This window comes from Oryza sativa, chromosome 8 (genome assembly GCF_034140825.1).
Source record: "Oryza sativa Japonica Group chromosome 8, ASM3414082v1".
In the NCBI taxonomy this organism is placed as follows: domain Eukaryota; kingdom Viridiplantae; phylum Streptophyta; class Magnoliopsida; order Poales; family Poaceae; genus Oryza; species Oryza sativa.
The window spans coordinates 12,522,027-12,540,845 of record NC_089042.1 but is presented as its reverse complement, the minus strand read 5'-3'; the positions used below and the strand labels follow the sequence as shown (position 1 = coordinate 12,540,845).

At 51.5% G+C, this 18,819-nt stretch overlaps 2 protein-coding genes and 1 long non-coding RNA gene across 3 annotated transcripts; 2 read left to right on the top strand and 1 right to left on the bottom strand.

The window, feature by feature from the left end:
* Window positions 1-7,519: 7,519 nt before the first annotated feature.
* On the top strand, window positions 7,520-9,225 carry LOC136351280 (uncharacterized). The gene is made up of 2 exons (XR_010734246.1): window positions 7,520-7,965; window positions 8,699-9,225. It is a non-coding gene; the product is annotated as an uncharacterized lncRNA (long non-coding RNA).
* LOC4345222 (peroxidase 40) lies at window positions 8,522-10,206 on the bottom strand. Its single transcript, XM_015793466.3, has 4 exons — window positions 9,790-10,206; window positions 9,503-9,694; window positions 9,227-9,392; window positions 8,522-9,141 (listed from the first exon to the last, which is right to left on the bottom strand). The coding sequence occupies exons 1-4, from the start codon at window positions 10,102-10,104 to the stop codon at window positions 8,711-8,713; spliced, it is 1,104 nt and encodes a 367-aa protein (XP_015648952.1). The 5' UTR covers window positions 10,105-10,206; the 3' UTR covers window positions 8,522-8,710.
* A 1,922-nt stretch (window positions 10,207-12,128) lies between these two features.
* Window positions 12,129-15,075, top strand: LOC136351544 (uncharacterized). Its single transcript, XM_066303723.1, has 2 exons — window positions 12,129-12,310; window positions 13,791-15,075. Exons 1-2 carry the CDS (start codon window positions 12,129-12,131, stop codon window positions 15,073-15,075), a joined length of 1,467 nt encoding a protein of 488 aa, XP_066159820.1.
* Window positions 15,076-18,819: the final 3,744 nt, after the last annotated feature.

Here is an 18,819-nt window from a genome sequence, read left to right as displayed (position 1 = left end):
ATGTTGTATAGCGTTGGATTAATATTGTTAAATTACTTAACTGTTTTGTTAAATTCTGAAATGTTTGCTAAATGCTGCTTTTGCAAATGAAACCCTATTATGCCATCCTTTGTTATCCTGTGCACTTGCATATTTGCTGCGTGGCTTGCTGAGTATGTCATATACTCACCTTGCAATCATTCATCAGAGGAAGAGTTCTACAATGAGGCTGATGGAGTGGAGGATTAGGAGTAGCCTTGGTCAAGCTGCCTGTGGAGTGGAGCCGTCTGCGCCGTTTATCTTATTTTCCGCTGCTTAGATCTTTATTGTTTGAGAGGAACTATCTACCTCTGTAATGACATTTTATTCGCTTATTAATTAGAATAATAATTGTACTCTATTATCAATTTGTTATTGTGTGCCTCGGCTGATTCCTGGACGAGGGTTCACACACATGTAAGCGTTTAGAATTTTGGATAGAAATTCCGGGCGTGACATTATTTCGCAACTAACCCCTACCAAAAACTTCAACTAAAAATAGGTCGTTCGCTCAGTGCCAAGCGCATTGGCACTGAGGTTGGGCGTGTCAGCGCCAACGGGCGTGGCGCTGACCTCGTGCCACCGTGGCTGCCGGGCCGATCCCCCAGCTGACGTGGCAGCTACCTCAGCGCCGACCGCTTCGGCGCTGAGATGGCCAATCTCAGCGCCAATGGCCTGGCGCTGAGTTTTGGTACTTAGGGCCGGCCGACGCCGCCCCCAGCCAGCCTCTCCTCCATTCTTCCCCACCCCGCGCGCTAGGGTTCGTCGCCCTCTCTTCTCCCCTCACCAAATCTCCCCCAAATCCACTCAAATCGAAGGGGATTTCATCGGGATTGAGTTGGAGATCGATTGAGAATGTAAACTCCTCTAGAAACCCTAATTTCCCCCATGTTTTATTGGATATTTTGCATTGTTTTGGTTCCAACCGTGGTGTGATAATTATTGGCTCGGATTGGGATGTTAATTGGATAATGTGGGTGGGGATGTAATGCGGAAGATGTGTGGTGATGGTTAGGGCTTTGTTGGATTGATGTGTGGTGATTGAAATGGATGCAAGGGGTTGATGTGTGGTGAGGTCTAGGCACTATACAGGAGAAGGGAATTTTTTTATGAATAATGTGTAGTATTTTAGTTGAAACAATTAGGTATTGTTTTATGGAAAAGTTGGACATGTTGATAGGTTTGGAAGTTTTGGGATTGTTATGGTATTTAGAGATTATTTTCAAATTAATTAATGTTTATGTATGGGTTAAATATTGTAGATGGATAGATTGGTCCGGCTTTATTATGGTGTGGTTGTGTTAAGCAGGACTGGGCAGAGAGCTGTGCTGCTTATTACAGCAGGTCTGGAACCTTAGCGCCAGGCAAAATGGCGCTGACATACTCCAGGCCCGTGCCAGACGCCTTGGCGCTGAGCTCCCAGCCCAGCCATCCAAAAGGCTTGCTGGGCTGGGCCATGGCCGAGCCGGCTAAGTCCAACCTTAGCGCTAGGTGCCTTGGCGCTGAGGTGCCCAGGGCCAGCGCCATTATGGCTGGCGCTAACGTCCCAGCCCGCAAGCCATCCAGAAGGCTTGCTGGACTGGGCCATGGCCGACCTTGCTAAGTTCCATCTCAGCGCCAGGGTACGTGGCAATGATGTGCTTAGTCTCGGCGCCATTTCTTCTGGCGCTGAGGTACCCCCCTGTCACGCCCAGAAATTTAGCCCAAATTTCCAGACTATTTTGTGTATTAAATCCCTGTCCAGGACCAGCCAGGGTACACAAAACGACAAGTAATACACAGTTCCAAACGTAAATAAAGCGTAAAATACTTACAGAAGAGGCACTTAGTCCTCACACCGAAACAAAAGCAGCAGCAGCGGAAAAAGGCGATCCTAGCAGGGCTTCAGCTCCACTCCACAGGCAAAACTCAACTGGGGTCTGAGCCTTGGTCCTCTAACTCCATCTTCAGCTCAGAAGCACTACACTTCTGAAAAGGGGGAATAATAGCAAGGCTGAGTACAACCACCGTACTCAGCAAGCCACACCAACGATGCAGACGTGCAAGGGGAACACAAGGACGGTTTGTGGCTATTTGCATAAAGGCGGTTGTAAAACATTTTATTGAGCAAAACAGTAAAACTGTTGAGTAATTAAAGTAACATTAAAATCTCCACTGATCAACGCTACACCACGTTGAACAGGCCCAACCAACCCACCTGTACTACAGTGCATTGGGTCGATTTATTAAGTGTGAGACTAATCACGGTGAATCTGGTCGATCGCCCATAACCGCGGGCACGGCTATTCGAATAGTTTTACTCTGGCCAGAGGTGCACAACTGTACCCACAAGACACAACCCACCGACATGTCACCGCGTCATCATGTGCCCATGATGCACACGTCACCATGTCGAGTGATTGTGACGAGACCCTTCGCATAACCCTCCCCTAACCATCCACACCACGCTAAGGTTTCACCCCCACCCCTCAAAAGGCAGTGGGCGGTCCCCTCTTGCGCCGCGGTGAATCCGGCAGCTGGACAACCGGACACCCCGGCCGACCCAACTCCATCACGCCCACCCTCGCCACCGGTGCCTAGGAAAGGGTCGAGCTATACTTCAGATCAAGCAGTTACCCATTCCCGCTTGTGGTAAGCACTGTAAGTCTTCCAGGGTTTCCCGTGAACCGGTCCTTAATTGCCATGGGTGCGACTCACAAAACCATGCACCCACAGCCCACCATTCAGTCGCATTTTAGTTGGATAATTACGACCATAAAACATGGCCAGATGTCTCGAGCACGCGGCTCAACAAGATACTAGAATGTCTAATACTGCAATTATCCCATCGACTGAGCTAGTGGTAATTAAGCATGGCTAAGCATATAGTTCTAGCTAGGTCACATAAGTAACACGAGCTAGTCAATTTATCACCCAAGTTTGACAAAGGATAGATATCAAGTAAACATGGCACAAGCGAGCAGATAGGAAAACCCTGATCCCATGTAATTAGCAAAACATGCATATTTATTTGTAAACGGTAAAACATTTATAAATTGGGATCAACATGCTCAAGGAGAATGTGTGACTTGCCTTGCTTCTTCACTTGGATTTTCCGAACTCTTTTCCTCGCGACCGCGGACTTCCGAAACGACGGAAACTACACGCTGGCACGCAAAACGAGGAAAAACCCTAATAAAAACCAAGGAAACAGTACATAAAAAGTAAACAAACATGTAGAGCTTAATTTTAGATGAATTTTGCAAGTTGAATGGCTCAATTCGGAGTTCGAATGAATTAGATATGAATTTTAGAAGTTTTGAGCCATTTAAATGGATTTCTATAATTAAACTCGATTTATTGCGCAATTATTAAATATTTTCTCAAAGGAAATGGCATTCGCTGACGTCAGCAAGGGGCGCCGGCGCCGACAGGTGGGCCCAACACGTCAGCGGGTCAAGGAGGTGCGGGCTTGGACCGGGTCCACCAAATGAGCGGGCCCCACGCGTCAGCGGGCAAAAGGATCTAGCCCACCGTGGACCGAGTCCACGGTAGAGGTGCAAGGCGGAGGGGTGGGTTGGCTCGCCGACCAACCCGACCAGACGGCGGCGCGCAGCCGGACGGCCACCGGCGGCGACACCGGCGGCGGCGCGGCGCGGCGCGACGGCGACACGCATGCGGCGGCCGGCGGGCAAAGAGAGAAAAAGAAAGGGAGGGGAGGCGGAGGGAGATGCTCACCGACGCGGGAAGGACGACGACGACAACGGGCGGCGGTGACGCCTTCTCGGGAAGACGGCGCGGGCGGCCTCGGCGACGACCGGCGGCGGAAAGGATGGCGGCGGCTGGGATGGGAGGCGACGGGAACAACGTTCCGACGACGCCCGGCCACAACGGAGCCGCGGCCGAGGGCCGGCAAGACCTTGACTTTGGAAAAGCGGCTCCCGTGGGGTTCTGGACGGAGTGGAGTGGCAGCCAGGGTGCGGTGGAGCGCGGCGACGCTGCGCGACGACGGCTAGAGCGGCGAGAGGCGGCGGCTGGAGGCGGTATAGTTGAGGTGGCTCGGGTGGACAGCGGAGGTGGAATTTTGGTGGGAGATTTGGGGAAAAGAGGTGTAGGACGGGGTGGAGCTCGGCGCGGCGATGCCGACGGTGGCGACGGCACGGCACGGCGGTGGCTGAAGCTGCGAGAAGAGGCGGCTGGAGCCGGCGGCGGCGGCGGAAAGGGGTGGTGCGCGTGGCTGCGGCGCTTCGAAGGTGGAGAGGGGAAATGGAGCGGTGGACGGGGTGCGCACGGCGGCTGCGATGCCGGGGAGGGCGACGGCGCAGTGCGGGGTGAACGAGAGCGGCGGCGCGGCGCGGCTGGAGTTCGCCGAGGAGCGGCGGAGCTGGGGCGCGCGCGGGGAGAGCGGGAAAAGGCGCCGCGGGCTCGGGGAGGAGGGGGAAACGGGAGAGGAAGCCCCGGGGATGCTCTTTATAGGGGAGGGGAGGCGGGATCGAGCCCGAGAGGGGTGGAAATTGGCCGGCGACGTGGGAGGAGAGAGAGGTGCGGGAGGCGGCGACGTGGCCGGATTTTGCGGGGAGAGGGGGGGAAACGGCGCGGACGTGGGCGATGACCGCGTCCACGCACGCGCAGGAGAGGGAGTCCCGCGGGAGAGGCGGCGACGTGGGAGGATGTGGCGGCCATGGCGGCGGTTGGGGATGGAGCTAGAGGTAGGAGATGACAGGTGGGGCCGCGGGTCCCACCTGTCAGCCAGAGGAAGAGGGGAGACCGGTTGGGGGGGGAAGCAGACTTTGAGAGAGAGGGCCGGGCGGGCCGAGGAGGAAAAGGAGACCGGCCGGGCCGGATGGGGGGGGGAATGGAGGAAGGGGAAGAAGATCTTGGGCCGAAAGCGGCCCAAAGACAAAGAGGGGAAATTTTATTTGTTTTCTTTTTATTCTAATTGATGCAATGATCTTTTTGCTATTGAAACTATTTCTTGAGCTCCGAAAATTCACGGAAAATTCCGGAGAGTACATTAGGGCACAAAGAATATTACAAAATATTCCCGGCCAATGATTTTTAAAGGGAAAATTTTAGTTCTCCCATTATTCCACTTGATTAAATTGCTTAACTTTTTTATTTAATTTCTAGGAAATGCATTATTTAAAGATTTTTAAACCCGAACGAAAATCGGGGCGTTACACCCCCCTCCTCCCCCCCCCGCCAGCCAGACAGACGGCCTGCTGGGTCGGGACTCGGCCGAAAAGGCTAAGTCCCACCTTAGCGCCGAAGCGGATGGCGCTGAGATTGGCCATCTCAGCGCCGAAGCGGTCGGCGCTGAGGTAGCTGCCACGTCAGCTGGGGGATCGGCCCGGCCGCCACGGTGGCACGAGGTCAGCGCCCACGACCGTTGGCACTGACATGTCCAACCTCAGCGCCAATGCGCATGGCGCTGAGCGAACGGCCTATTTTTGGTTGAAGTTTTTGGTAGGGGTTAGTTTCGAAATAAGTTTTTGAAAAGGTTCAATTTGTCAAAAAAAAACGGCACATCTACCCGACCAAATGTCAGGCCACCTCTGTACGTACATGCATGCATGAATCATTTAATTAATTAGCTTGTGTGATGACGTTGGAATCGCTACCTAGCTAATTGACCTGTTTCTTGCAATCAACCATTAAGGGGTTTTTAGATATAGGGTTGTAAAGTTTTGGCGTGTCATATCGGGTATTATATAGGTGTTTTATGGGGTGTTCGGGTACTAATAAAAAAATCTAATTATAGTATCCGTCAGTAAACCGTGAGACAAATTTATTAAGCCTAATTAATCCATTATTGACACATGTTTACTATAGCACCATATTATCAAATCATGGAGAAATTATGCTTAAAAGATTCGTCTCCAAAGTAGTCACAATCTGTGTAATTAGTTCTTGTTAGCCTATATCTAATACTTCATGCAGGTGTTCAAACGTTCGATGTGACAGGGTGTAAAATTTCGGGTGGAATCTAAACAGGCCCTAATACACAATATACAAGTGATTATATTTTATAAGCATGTACAAACTACCATCAAACATCATGCTTGCTCCAACATCTATAGTCGTCCATGAATCTTATACGGATCATATGAGATTGAACCCATAAACTATTCTCGAACATCTTCTCATTATTACAATCTACACATGGACACAACATATATTTGCTCATACTATTTTTCATGTCATTATCCACAAAACTAATGAATGCAGTGACCCCCTCCCTATACTCTAGGGACGAACGGCGAATATCGTACATCCAACTTCGGTCCATCTGCAATTAATAACATAAAGAGTGTAAAACACAATGCATAATATACGTTAGAAAAAAATAATTATTAAAGTTTTTTACCTCCATTTCCAGCCAAAAATCGCACTCCACACCCTCCCACCCGAAATGTGAACAATGCATTGGGTTGGGATGGAAAGTAGGTGGCCGCTAGGGGTATATATACACCGCAACTCACCCCAAATAGGTTAGGGTTAAAACCTGTTTGAGGTGACTGAACCACACCTCTGACGGGCCGGAGAGGCACGGCCCATCACAGGTATCAAGTCACCTGTGACGGGCCGGAAGTGGAATCTGACAGAGGTGTTCATCTGACGGGTTTCATTTTCGGCCCATAACAGCTGACTTGATACCTATGACGGTCTATAGCCGGAGGGCTCACTGATAACGGCATCCTGTAGGACCCATCAAAGGTGACGGTTATCAATGACCATCACTTTGGCCCATCACAGGTATGTCGTTAGAGGTGAGCTGCTCTGGCATAGTGCGTCGACAAAGTGGGTAACCATGGCAAATTCATTTATGAATTTTATTGTGGTCGTATTAGATTATAATGATTCACCATGTAAATAAATATGTGTAATTTATAAAAGTTATGGGATATGTTTATTCATATTTTGGTTCAATATAAATTTGTTAATAGCAATTAATGTTCTCTGACAAACTATCCATATTGACTCGTTTTCTTCCGCGTGATTACTTGCTTCTTTACAACGTATGCCATTGTGCATAATACGGTGCATGTTTATCTATCTTGAAATAGATAGCATGATATTTGCTGACATTGATCGCTTAATATTGATGAAACGCAGGTATGTAACTTAGCACCTTTTTCATTGTAAGAGCATCCCAGCAGCTTATCCATATTTTATCCTCTAAATACCTATATGGATGGTCATCCAAAAAATATTCCTCATTCATATTGCTTCCCACTCCAACAGATCATCTATATTACATCATACATATCCCATCCTCCTATATTTTAATAATATCTTTCAACTAACCCTATATTTGTGTTTTATGGGATATATTTTGTACTACTAAATTTTAATCTGCGTTATTAATCGCAATAACGGGTAATTGACTTCCGCTGATTTGTTTAGAACCTAATAAAGTGATTAACCCAACCACTGAATGTACTTAGTCCTTAATAAAGGGTGAAAAGGGTATAAAGAATAAAAAACAAAACCGGTTGGAATCGATCTGCATAGGTCCTCAACTCCTCATCGATCCCCTTCCTCTTGCCGCACAGCTCCATCGCATCCCCCACCCTCGACCGCCTCGCTACACCACACGCACCTTCACTCCCTCCTCCAATCCTCCGCTCTCGCCTCCCTCCTCTCTAATCCCCTCCCCTCCCCTCCCCTCCCCTCTCATTCAATCCCCACTCCACCACTGGCCCCTACAGCGTCATTGCAAGAATGGTGACGGGGTTTGAGGTTGAGCTGCGGCGGCGGACTTGAGAGGCGCGAGCGGCAACGGAGGTGCCGGGCGGTGAGCGACGCCAGGCGGCCCGAGCAGTGACAACGACGCTGGTCGGCCCTAGCGGCGACGGCGCCGGCTGCGGATCGGGGACGGCGCAGGCTGCGGATCGAGGACGCCGCCGCCGCTCCTCTCTCCCCGTCGGCTGCCTCGCCGCTCTCCCCTCTCTCCTTCTAGATCTGGTATGCCTCTCCCTCTCCACCCTCACTCCACGGCTAAACCCTCCCTCTCCACCGTCCTCTGTAAAAAAAATCAAAAACGGGCCGGCGACGACAACGATGGAGGGGAGGTCGCTTTGGAGGAGAGGTCGCCGAACTCCGGATGGGGGCGGGAGCGCGGTCGTTGTGATATGGCGTGAGGAGAGAGACATGCTATATTTCCCCTTTCTCTCTCCGGTTTTGGCGCATGCGCTAGTTTTGAATGACTGGATGGCGCATCTGCTGGAGCTGGTTTTTTCGCTCCTATGCGCCAATTTAGGGATGGAGAATCGGATAGAGGAGCTGCTGGGATGCTCTAAAGGTTTCAGTACGTGCGCTATAAATTTTGTTTAGAATATAGCTTGTGCAATAAACATTTTTATTTTTTTAATGTGATTATTTGTATCACATCCTGTAATATATATGACTGAAAATGACTTGCCCGATTTTATTAGTATAGTTATTCGATTACATGCAGGATAGTCATATATATATCAGATAAGCTGATTAACTAAACAAATCAAATATCAGACACCATTAGTTAATTTTTTTTAAGATAATGGATAATCCAGCTATCATCTTTTTAGCTAATTAACGATACATGACTAGATTGAGAAACTAGCAGACACATACATATATAGCTGGCGCAATTATCTGATGCACAGATACTCCTAATTAATTTTGGGAGCATAATCAGCTTCCTTCTTGTTTCATGCAGCAACCTAGCTAGCTAGTTCACCACCCGGCAGTTGCGGCGGACCTCGCCGGAGGCGGTGCCCGCTCCCGGCGCCAGCCTCCCCATCCGTAGCATAGATGATGCGAAGTCGTCGAAGAAGAGCAACGCATCGAAAGCGTAGGCTGCGATGAGGCCGGCCACGTCCTCCGCCCCGGCAGCAGCTGCTCCGGCCGAGGCCAGCGCCTGGTCGGACGGCAGCAAGCCCTCGCCGGAGAGCAGGTTGACGTAGTACTGGTTGTCGAAAGTGGCCGGCGTGACAAGGTCCAGGTGCGCCAGCGCCGAGCCGGCGGACACTGCGCACAGCTGGTGCAGTGACTCGAGGAACGAAAGGTCACCTGGAGTGGCACCGCCGCCGGCCGAGGCGCCGACGCCAGCGAGGCGTGCGCTGAACGTCGTGCACCGCGCCTTACCAATGGTGTGCGCGCCTGCGTCATGCATGGACGCAATCCATGAACATATGCGAGCTATCTGTAACGTATTCGAATTCGAAGATGGAGGAGCCTTGGTTACCGGAGAGAGCGACCATGTCTTTGGCCGAGAGGCCAACGTTCCGGAACTTCTGCACGAGGGTGGCGACGCCGGACGTGGGCGCCGGGAGGTTGGTGTTGGCGCCCTGCAGGCTCGCCGTGCGGCTGTCCTTCCGGCCGACTTCCACCTGCCAGCTCGGCCCGCCTGACTGATCATTCGAAAAAGACACAACCACAACGTGAGCAACAATTACAGTTTGGATGGTTTACACACATGCGTGGTATATATCTGCTTGGCTATTAGCTAGATATGGCTTACTGCCACGACAGAGTCGCGCGCGGCGATGGCGAGGACGTCAGCGCAGGAGACGGTCTCCGGGCACGCGTTCTCGAGCTCGGCTTTGATGGCGTCGATAACCTCGAATCCCCGGAGCGAGTTTGCGTTCGGCCCGGCCGTCTTCTCGCCGATGAATAACGGCTTGTCGTCCAAGAGCACGGAGCCATCACAGCCCTAGCAAAAAACACACATCGACATGCTCACATCAATGGCCCTGACGAGTGACGACCACTTCACACATGTAGCGCGGCAAACAGAAAGATAATCACATTGACAAAGCAGTCGTGGAAGTGGAGACGGAGGAGGGACGCCGCCATGCGGGGGTCGGCGGCGACAGCCCTCTCCACGACGTCGCGGACGATCTCCTCGGCAAGTGGGCAGGCCAACCAGTACGCGTCGGTGCCAAGAGACACGCCGGCGCCGGCGCCAGCGCTAGCGCTGGCACCACCGTACCCTATGCTGACGGCGGCGCCGGTGCTACCATTGAGGCAGGACTTGTTGACCGGCGTAGCAGAGGCAGCAGCAAGTGCACTGGCAAGAGCAAACAGCGGGACTGCCACCGCCAGGGCCAGCAGCTGATCCATGGCTGGAAGAACAATGATAATGGCCAGTAGCTTTCAGCCCGGAGAGAGGTAGCGCTATCTACTCCAGTTGCAGTTGGTGTTTGTGATGGTATGATTGAGAGAGACGCCCTGGGTGATGGTTATATTATATAGACCCAGCCAGGAGATGGAGACCGGGTCAGGGGCTCAGGGCTACTCCTCATGGATGATGGTAGAGTAGGTATAAGTGGGTCTTTGGGGAGATGCAGGCTTCCTGCGTGACTGTCAGAGATTCGTTGGGCCGTTTTTACTGGGCAGAACTTTGTCGTAGTTGTGTTCATATACTCCATGTATATGTCTACGTCAACGATTTTGCTAAATATCTGTCAGCCGATTTTTTTTTTCTTGGGGTATTTAACGTTTTCTTCGCCGTAGGATCTTGCCACTACTACGAGAACCTTCATAGGGACCGGCACATAGCTTTTCCCACCTCCCCACGATGGAAAAAAATATATAACCGGCACCTTTATACACGCTAGAACCGGCACCTATACTATAGATGCCTGTTTTTTAAAATAACCGGCACCTATAGTATATTATAGGTACCGGTTATTTAAAGAACTGGCACCTATACCTTTGAGCCGAGACGGAGCCGAGTATCTCTCCTAGCCATATCTACTTGTATCGATCCCTCCCAGCCCTTCTCGAATGCCTCCCTCTCTCTCTCTATCATCTCCCTCCCCTCCCCCGTCTCTCTCTCTCGTCTCTCTCCCTCCCTGGCAGAGGCGCGCGGGCTCCCGCGGCTGGTGGCCGGCTGGCGGAGGTGACGAGCACCCGCGAGCGGTGGCGGCGAGCAGAGCAGGGGGTGGCGGGGGGCTCCCTCCACCAGCGGCTGCCAGGCGGAGGCGGCGCCCTCCCCTCCGGCAGATCTAGCGTGCTCCCGCGGCCGGCGGCTGTCGGCGGAGGCAGCTGCGGCGCACCACGGCGGCGGCGGCGGCCCCCTCCTCTTTCACCTCATCCTCCACCGCCCTCCCCTCCCCCTCCCCCTCCCCCTTCCACCTCCGCGACGGACGGCATCCCCCTCCCCCTCCGCCCCCCTCCCCCCGATGGGCGGCGCGTGGAGATGCAGCGCATCCAGTACTTCTGTCACGCCTGGAAATATACACCATTTCCAAACACTCGGTGCATTAATCCTCCTCCCAAGAGGCGAGGTACACATAGACATTGTTGATTTATTACAAGGCACACTTGCGGAAACATAAAACAAGTACTTTATTACATGGGCGACTCAAGGCCCTCACACTCTGTCAGGGTTACGGATAAGGTATACCCTATGTCCTTGGATATACGTTGTATACTGATATGGTATACCAGTGCGTATACGGATAGTTTCTGTATGCGTTAAGGAAATCTATCACGAAATAGATACAGAATCCACGGATGGAAGGAGTTCTACTCGGACAAGACTAGGTTTTTGCCATACCGTGTGGGGTCCGATATCTTCGAGTCCAACTTAGAGATCAACTGACCCGCGGTATAAAAGGGACCCCCTGGGCAGGACCTAAGGCATTGAATCTCACCGCCAACACATCCACCACAGCCTACGAAGCCAGAGCTTACAGGAGCCAAGTCGCCGGGTGATCTAGTCGAACCAACTCGACTACGGTCTCGTCGGTATCATCGAGTTCCATTATTCCCTTTGTAATCTTTAATTTCCATCACATAATCCCATACCAACTGGATTAGGGCTATTACCTATCAAGGGGCCTGAACCAGTATAATCCTTATCTTTCGTTTGCTTGATGTCGTATTACGTAGATCCTCGTTCCAACGTACCCCAATACTCTCTATATCCGGTCTACGGGTATCCCCCGTCGACAGTGGCGCGCTAGGTAGGGGGGCTTGGTGCTCAAGGTTCTACTACTATGACTTCAAGCCTTCTCGACGACAACGCCAACCCCGGCATCAACCAAGGATCTTCGACCTCAACGATACTGGTGTGGACCCAAGTCGGCGAAATCGTTTTCCCGGTCTATACCACGATGCCGATCTCGACTGGCCCAGCAATGGCCGGAAGTGAGAGTGACGTGGTTACGACCTTGACAGACTCCATGTCGAAGGATCCTCCCGCAGAAGCGGAAAACGGAACATCGACAACGTCTGAGCCCGAGAAGGATCCTAATGCGACCCAATCTTGTCCCTCCGACAAGAAGTACGAGCCGACAAGGACAACTTCCGAGGCGACAAGGTCCTAGTGTCCTATTCACAAAACAAGGAAACACACCTTGCAAGCTTGCTGGGTTCTTCTCAACGTACAAGCCGAAATCCGTGCCTGCAGAGAGCGCGGAATTCAACGTATTTCTCCAACCCGTGATGTCTATTGTCCTATCCACAAGACGAAGAATCATGACCTCTCAAGCTACAAGGTTCTTCTCAGCGCCATGAGGACGTCACCTCCTAAGGTCCAGCAGTCACAAATCTCTCCTAGAGATGCGGACAAGGAACGAGGAGCGGCAGCTATCTCGGATCGATTCGTTGGGGTAATCGATATCGATCCCCACGAGCCGTATGTTCTACATTTGCTCGAAGACCAGGCCTCATCATCAACAAGTACACCGCGCGACGTGTACGCTATCGATGGGACCAGCACGTCCAGGGGCGGCAACACGGAAGCGGAGGATCAAGTGGCTACCCCGGCCCAGCACATTAGTACCATCAACGCAATACTAAGGGAAACCCCTTATGATCCCGTTCTGAACGATGATCTCGAACAGTGGACAGAACGACTACGTGAATCAGTGGCCAACCTCAGCAACACGTTCGAGGAGGCCGCTGCCAGGGTACCGCCAGAACAACCGCCAACCGGTGGTGACAATGGCGAACTGCCTGAGCAGCGGGCGTCACCTCGTCAAGCCACCCCTCCGCCTCGTGGCACCAGTGATCTCCGTGACCACCTGAATGGTCGCCGAGAAGCACAACGCACGCGAAACAATGAAAATCGTTCCCAACATCGCCTCTTCGCAACGTCGCGAGAACGAAGAGCAAGGATGACATCCGAGCGAGAACTAAGATCGTGATAATCGCCACAACCGCCGCGAACACGATAATCGCGAACAGCGGATGCAGGGTGATACTGGTCGAGGACGCCGCCGTAATGATGACGACGACGGAGATCAGCGCCGGAACAACAACGGTGGGCGATGACAGGATTCTCGAGAACCCAGGTCTCATCCTTGTAATCGCACACCGGAACCGAGTAACTCATCGTCATCGTCATCATCCTCATCATCTTCGTCATCAGACAGACATCCACGGAGGACATATGATCGCCGACAACCCACCGCCCCCGGCGGCGGATGCAGGGCTTTCAGTCGTGCTCTACGAGATGTCCGATGGCCTGAGAGATTTCGACCGGGAGCGATAGAGAAGTACGATGGAAGCACCGACCCTAAGGAGTTCCTTCAGGTCTACTCCACATACTCTACGCTGCCGGAGCAGACGACAACGCATTGGCAAAGTATTTGCCGGCGGCGTTGAAAGGATCTGCACATTCATGGCTAGTCCACCTCCTGCCCTACTCGATTTCTTCATGGACAGATCTGTGGCAGCAGTTCGTCGCCAACTTCCAAGGAACATACAAGCGCCACGCAATCGAGGACGACCTACACGCGTTGACACAAAATCCAGGCGAATCATTGAGGGACTATTCGGCACTTTAATGAGTGCAGAAATACGATCCCCGAGATCACTGATGCTTCTGTAATCCATGCATTCAAGTCTGGCGTCCGAGATCGCTACACCACCCAGGAGTTGGCGACAAGACGGATCACAACTGCTCGTAAGCTATTCGAGATTGTCGATCGATGCGCTCACGCGGACGACGCCCTGAGACGCAAGAACGACAAGCCGAAGACGGGGGGAGAGAAGAAATCAGCCAAGGATGCACCTGAGTCAAGCAAAAAGAATAGTCGCAGGAGTGGGAAACGGAAAGCTCAAACAGAGGTCCTCGCTGCAGAATATGCGGACCCACCCAAACACCCAGACTCACAAGGCGACGATACGAAGAAAATATGGTGCCCTATACACAAGTCGGACAAGCACTCCTTGGAGAGTTGTTTCGTCTTCAAAAAGGCGCTCGCGAAGCAACTGGCGTTGGAGAAGGGCAAGAGAGTACGTGTAGTCGAGAAGGCCGCTGAAGCAGCTACTCAGGACTCAGACTCAGCATACCCAGACTCCGACCTCCATGTTTCACACATCTTCGGAGGTTCCACGGCGTACTCCTCAAAGCGAGAGTACAAGAAAGTGGAGCGTGAAGTTTGTTCAACATGGCAGGGGGCTGCACCCACAATGAAGTGGTCAGAGCAGAAGATCGAGTTCTCAGAGGCCGACCACCCCAAGACCGCTGTCATCCCAGGGCGATATCCGATCGTGGTCGAGCCCACTATTCGGAATATCAAAGCCGCACAGGTTCTAATCGACGGCAGCAGCTCCATTAACCTACTCATCGCCAACACCTTGGACGCAATGGGGATCCCACGAAGCGAGTTGACGCCCACCGATCAGCCCTTCCACGGAATCACTCCTCAGTCATCGTCCAAGCCATTGGGCAAGATTACGCTGCCTGTGACTTTCGGCCAAGCAAACAACTTCCTAACAGAGCAGATCACCTTTGATGTTGCTGAGTTCGACACAGCATATAACGCCATCATCGGGAGGACTGCACTCGCGAAGTTCATGGCCGCATCTCACTACACGTATCAAGTACTCAAGATGCCTGGACTGAAGGGAACAATCACTATTCAAGGGAATGCGATGCTAGCGGTACAGTGCGACAAGCGGAGCCTCGACATGGTTGAGCACACCCCCAACCCACCCGCCACAGCTGAGCGACCCAAGAAAGTGAGCAAAACAAACAAGACGCCGAAGCCAGATGGTGCAACCAAGATCGTTCCACTCTCCAGCGCCAACCCTGACAAGACTGTCAAGATCGGGGCGTCACTGGATGAGAAATAGGAACTCGCGCTCATCACCTTCCAACACGACAATGCAGACGTATTCGCTTGGCAGCCGTCCGACATGCCGGGGGTCCCCAGGGAGGTGATTAAGCACAAACTCATGGTGCGACCTGATGCCAAGCCTGTAAAACAAAAACTGCGGAGATTTGCACCAGACCGGAAACAAGCCATACGAGAAGAGCTCGACAAGCTTCTCAAAGCTGGTTTCATCAGAGACGTTCTCCATCCAGAGTGGCTAGCCAATCCGGTCATGGTGCACAAGGCCAACGGGAAATGGAGGATGTGTGTTGACTTCACCGACCTTAACAAGGCGTGTCCTAAGGATCACTTTCCTCTTCCTCGAATAGACCAATTGGTGGACTCAACAGCCGGTTGTGAGTTGTTAAGCTTTCTTGACGCTTACTCCGGCTACCACCAGATCAGCATGGTAAAAGAGGACGAGGAGAAGAGAGCATTCATCATGTCGTTTGGTGTATTCTGCTACATTAAGATGCCGTTTGGACTAATAACGCAGGAAATACTTTCCAACGCACGGTCCAAGGGGCACATAACGATTAGCTCGGGAACAATGTCGAGGCCTACGTCGACGACATTGTTGTCAAGACCAAGACAAGCGACTCATTAATCGATGATCTTCGGGAAACGTTCGACAACCTCCGAAGATAACGCCTTATGCTCAATCCAAAGAAGTGCACGTTCGGAGTACCATCGGGCAAGCTACTCGGATTCCTCATCTCTGGAAGAGGGATCGAAGCAAACCCCGAGAAGATCAAGGCAATCGAGAACATGAAGTCGCCCACAAGACTCAAGGAAGTCCAGAAGCTAACTGGATGCATGACGGCATTGAGCAGATTCGTCGCTAGGATGGGAGAACGAGGACAACCCTTTTTGCTCTGCTGAAGAAACAAGACAAATTTGTGTGGACACAGGAAGCCGAAGATGCATTCATCGCACTCAAATGCTACCTGTCAAATCCCCCTGTACTTGTTGCCCCCCAACCTAATGAAGAATTATTCCATTATATTGCCGCCACACCATATTCTGTGAGCGTCATTATTGTCGAGAGAGAAAAGGTGCAAAGACTAGTTTATTACGTCAGCGAAGCTCTCCACGACGCAAAGACAAGATACCCACAGATCCAAAAGCTGCTTTATGCAGTAATCATGACATCAAGAAAGCTACGCCACTACTTCCAAGCACACAGAGTCACAGTTGTTTCCTCCTTCCCTCTTGGTGAAGTCGTGAGAAACAAAGTCGTTGTCAGCCGCATCGCGAAATGGGTAGTCGAGCTAAGCCAATTTGAAGTTCACTTTGTGCCACAAACAGCCATCAAGTCCCAGGTCTTCGCCGATTTCGTAGCTGACTAGACTATGCCTGACAACAGGTCAGACGGTCAGACCGACAACGAGACATGGACAATGGCGTTCGACGGCGCACTCAATAGCCAAGGAGCAGGGGCAGGGTTCATCTTGACGTCACCTTCGGGAGATCAGTTCAAGCATGCAATTCACCTCAACTTCAGGGCAACCAACAACATAGCCGAGTTCGAAGGACTACTCGCTGGGATAAGAGCAGCAATCGCACTAGGAGTCAAGCGACTAATCGTGAAAGGGGATTCCGAACTAGTCGCAAACCAAGTGCACAAAGATTACAAGTGCTCTAGCCCTGAGTTATCCAAGTACCTCGCAGAAGTCAGCAAGCTAGAAAAAAGGTTTGACGGGATCGAGGTCTGACACGTATACCGCAAGGACAACACCAAACCAGACGACCTAGCATGGCGTGCATCCAGACGAGAGCCACTCGAACACCTTCCTGGGCGTCCTGACGAAGCCATCGGTGAAAGCGGCAAATGACGAAGATAGCACAGTCGTCCCCGACATCGGCTCAGGGGCTACAGAGGCAGAACGCGCTGTTGCCGACATCGAGACCACAGACGACTGGAGGACCCCACTCATCAAGTTCCTTAGTAGTGACGAGTTGCCCGAGAACGATGCAGAAGCCGAGAAAATAACCCGACAAGCCAAGATTTACTATATGATCGGCAACGATCTATACAAGAAGGCGCCAAATGGGGTACTCCTCAAATGCATCTCGTTCGACGACGGCAAACATCTCCTCCTCGACATACATGAAGGGATCTGCGGGTCACACGCCGCCGGTCGGACATTAGTCGAGAAAGTCTTCCGACAAGGGTTTTTCTGGCCGACCGCGCTCAAAGGCGCTTGCGACATGGTTCAGCGGTGTGAAGCCTGCCAATTCCTCAGCAAGCATACAAGGCTACCAGCGCAAGCGCTACAGACTATCCCTCTTATTTGGCCATTCTCGTGCTGCGGGCTCGACATACTCGAACCATTCCCACGAGGACAGGGTGGCTACAGGTTCCTATTCGTAGCGATCGACAAGTTCACCAAGTGGATTGAAGCGACGCCCACGGGGGAAATCAAGGCCGACAACGCCATTAAGTTTATCAAAGGGATATTCTACAGATATGGATTGCCTCACCGCATCATAACAGATAACGGCTCCCAGTTCATCAGTGCCGACTTCCAGGATTACTGCATCGGATTGGGAGTCAAGATCTAATTTGCCTCAGTTTCTCACCCTCAGAGCAATGGACAGGTCGAGAGGGCAAACGGCATAGTACTACAAGGGATCAAGACCTGTGTCTACGACAGACTCATGTCACACGGCAAGAAGTGGGTCGAAGAACTCCCCTCCGTCCTATGGGCCGTGCGTACCACACCGACAACGTCCAACAAGGAGACACCATTCTTCCTCGTGTATGGCTCAGAAGCTATGCTCCTCACGGAGCTACGACATCATAGCACACGAGTACAGTACTCCGACGAGGACCAAGAGGAGCAGCGAAGCGACGATGTGAATCTACTCGAGGAACATCGAGAAAGAGTTGCCATCAGAGCAGCCAGCTACCAACAGGCTCTTCGCTGATACCACGAGAAGCGCATCAGAGCACGCACACTTTTGATCGGCGATTATGTCCTCCGACGCGTTCAAAGCCAAGCAGGGCGCAACAAGCTCTCACCTAAGTGGGAAGGACCATACACGATCACGCAAGTCTTGCGGCTAGGTGCATTCAAGATTGCAGACGGCGATGGTCGCGAGTTAGCAAATTCCTGGAACATTGATCAATTAGGTAAATTGTCACGTCCGGAATTTCTATCCAAAATTTCAAACGCTTACATGTGTGTAAACCCTCGTCCAGGAATCAGTCGAGGCACACAATAACAAATTGATAATAGAGTGCAATTATTACTCTAATTAATAAGCGAATATAAAGTCATTACAGAGGTAGATAGTTCCTCTCAAACAATAAAGTTCTAAGCAGCGGAAAATAAGATAAACGGCGCAGACGACTCCATCCCACAAGAAGCTTGACCAGAGCTACGCCTAATCCTCCACACCATCAGCATCAATGTAGAACTCCTCCTCTGATGAATGATTGCAAGGTGAGTATATGACATACTCAGCAAGCCACGCAACAAATATGCAAATGCAAGGGATAACAAAGGATGGCATAATATAGTCTCATTTTCATAAACGGCATTTAATAAATATTTCAGAATTTAATAAAACAGTAAGGTATTAATTAAACAATATTAATCCAACACTATACAACATACCCGTTGCATAGGACCAACCATTCTGAACAACCATTCCCGGCTGCACAGTTCTATCTCCAAACCAGGAATGTACCATTCCAAACCAGGAGCTAAACAAATTA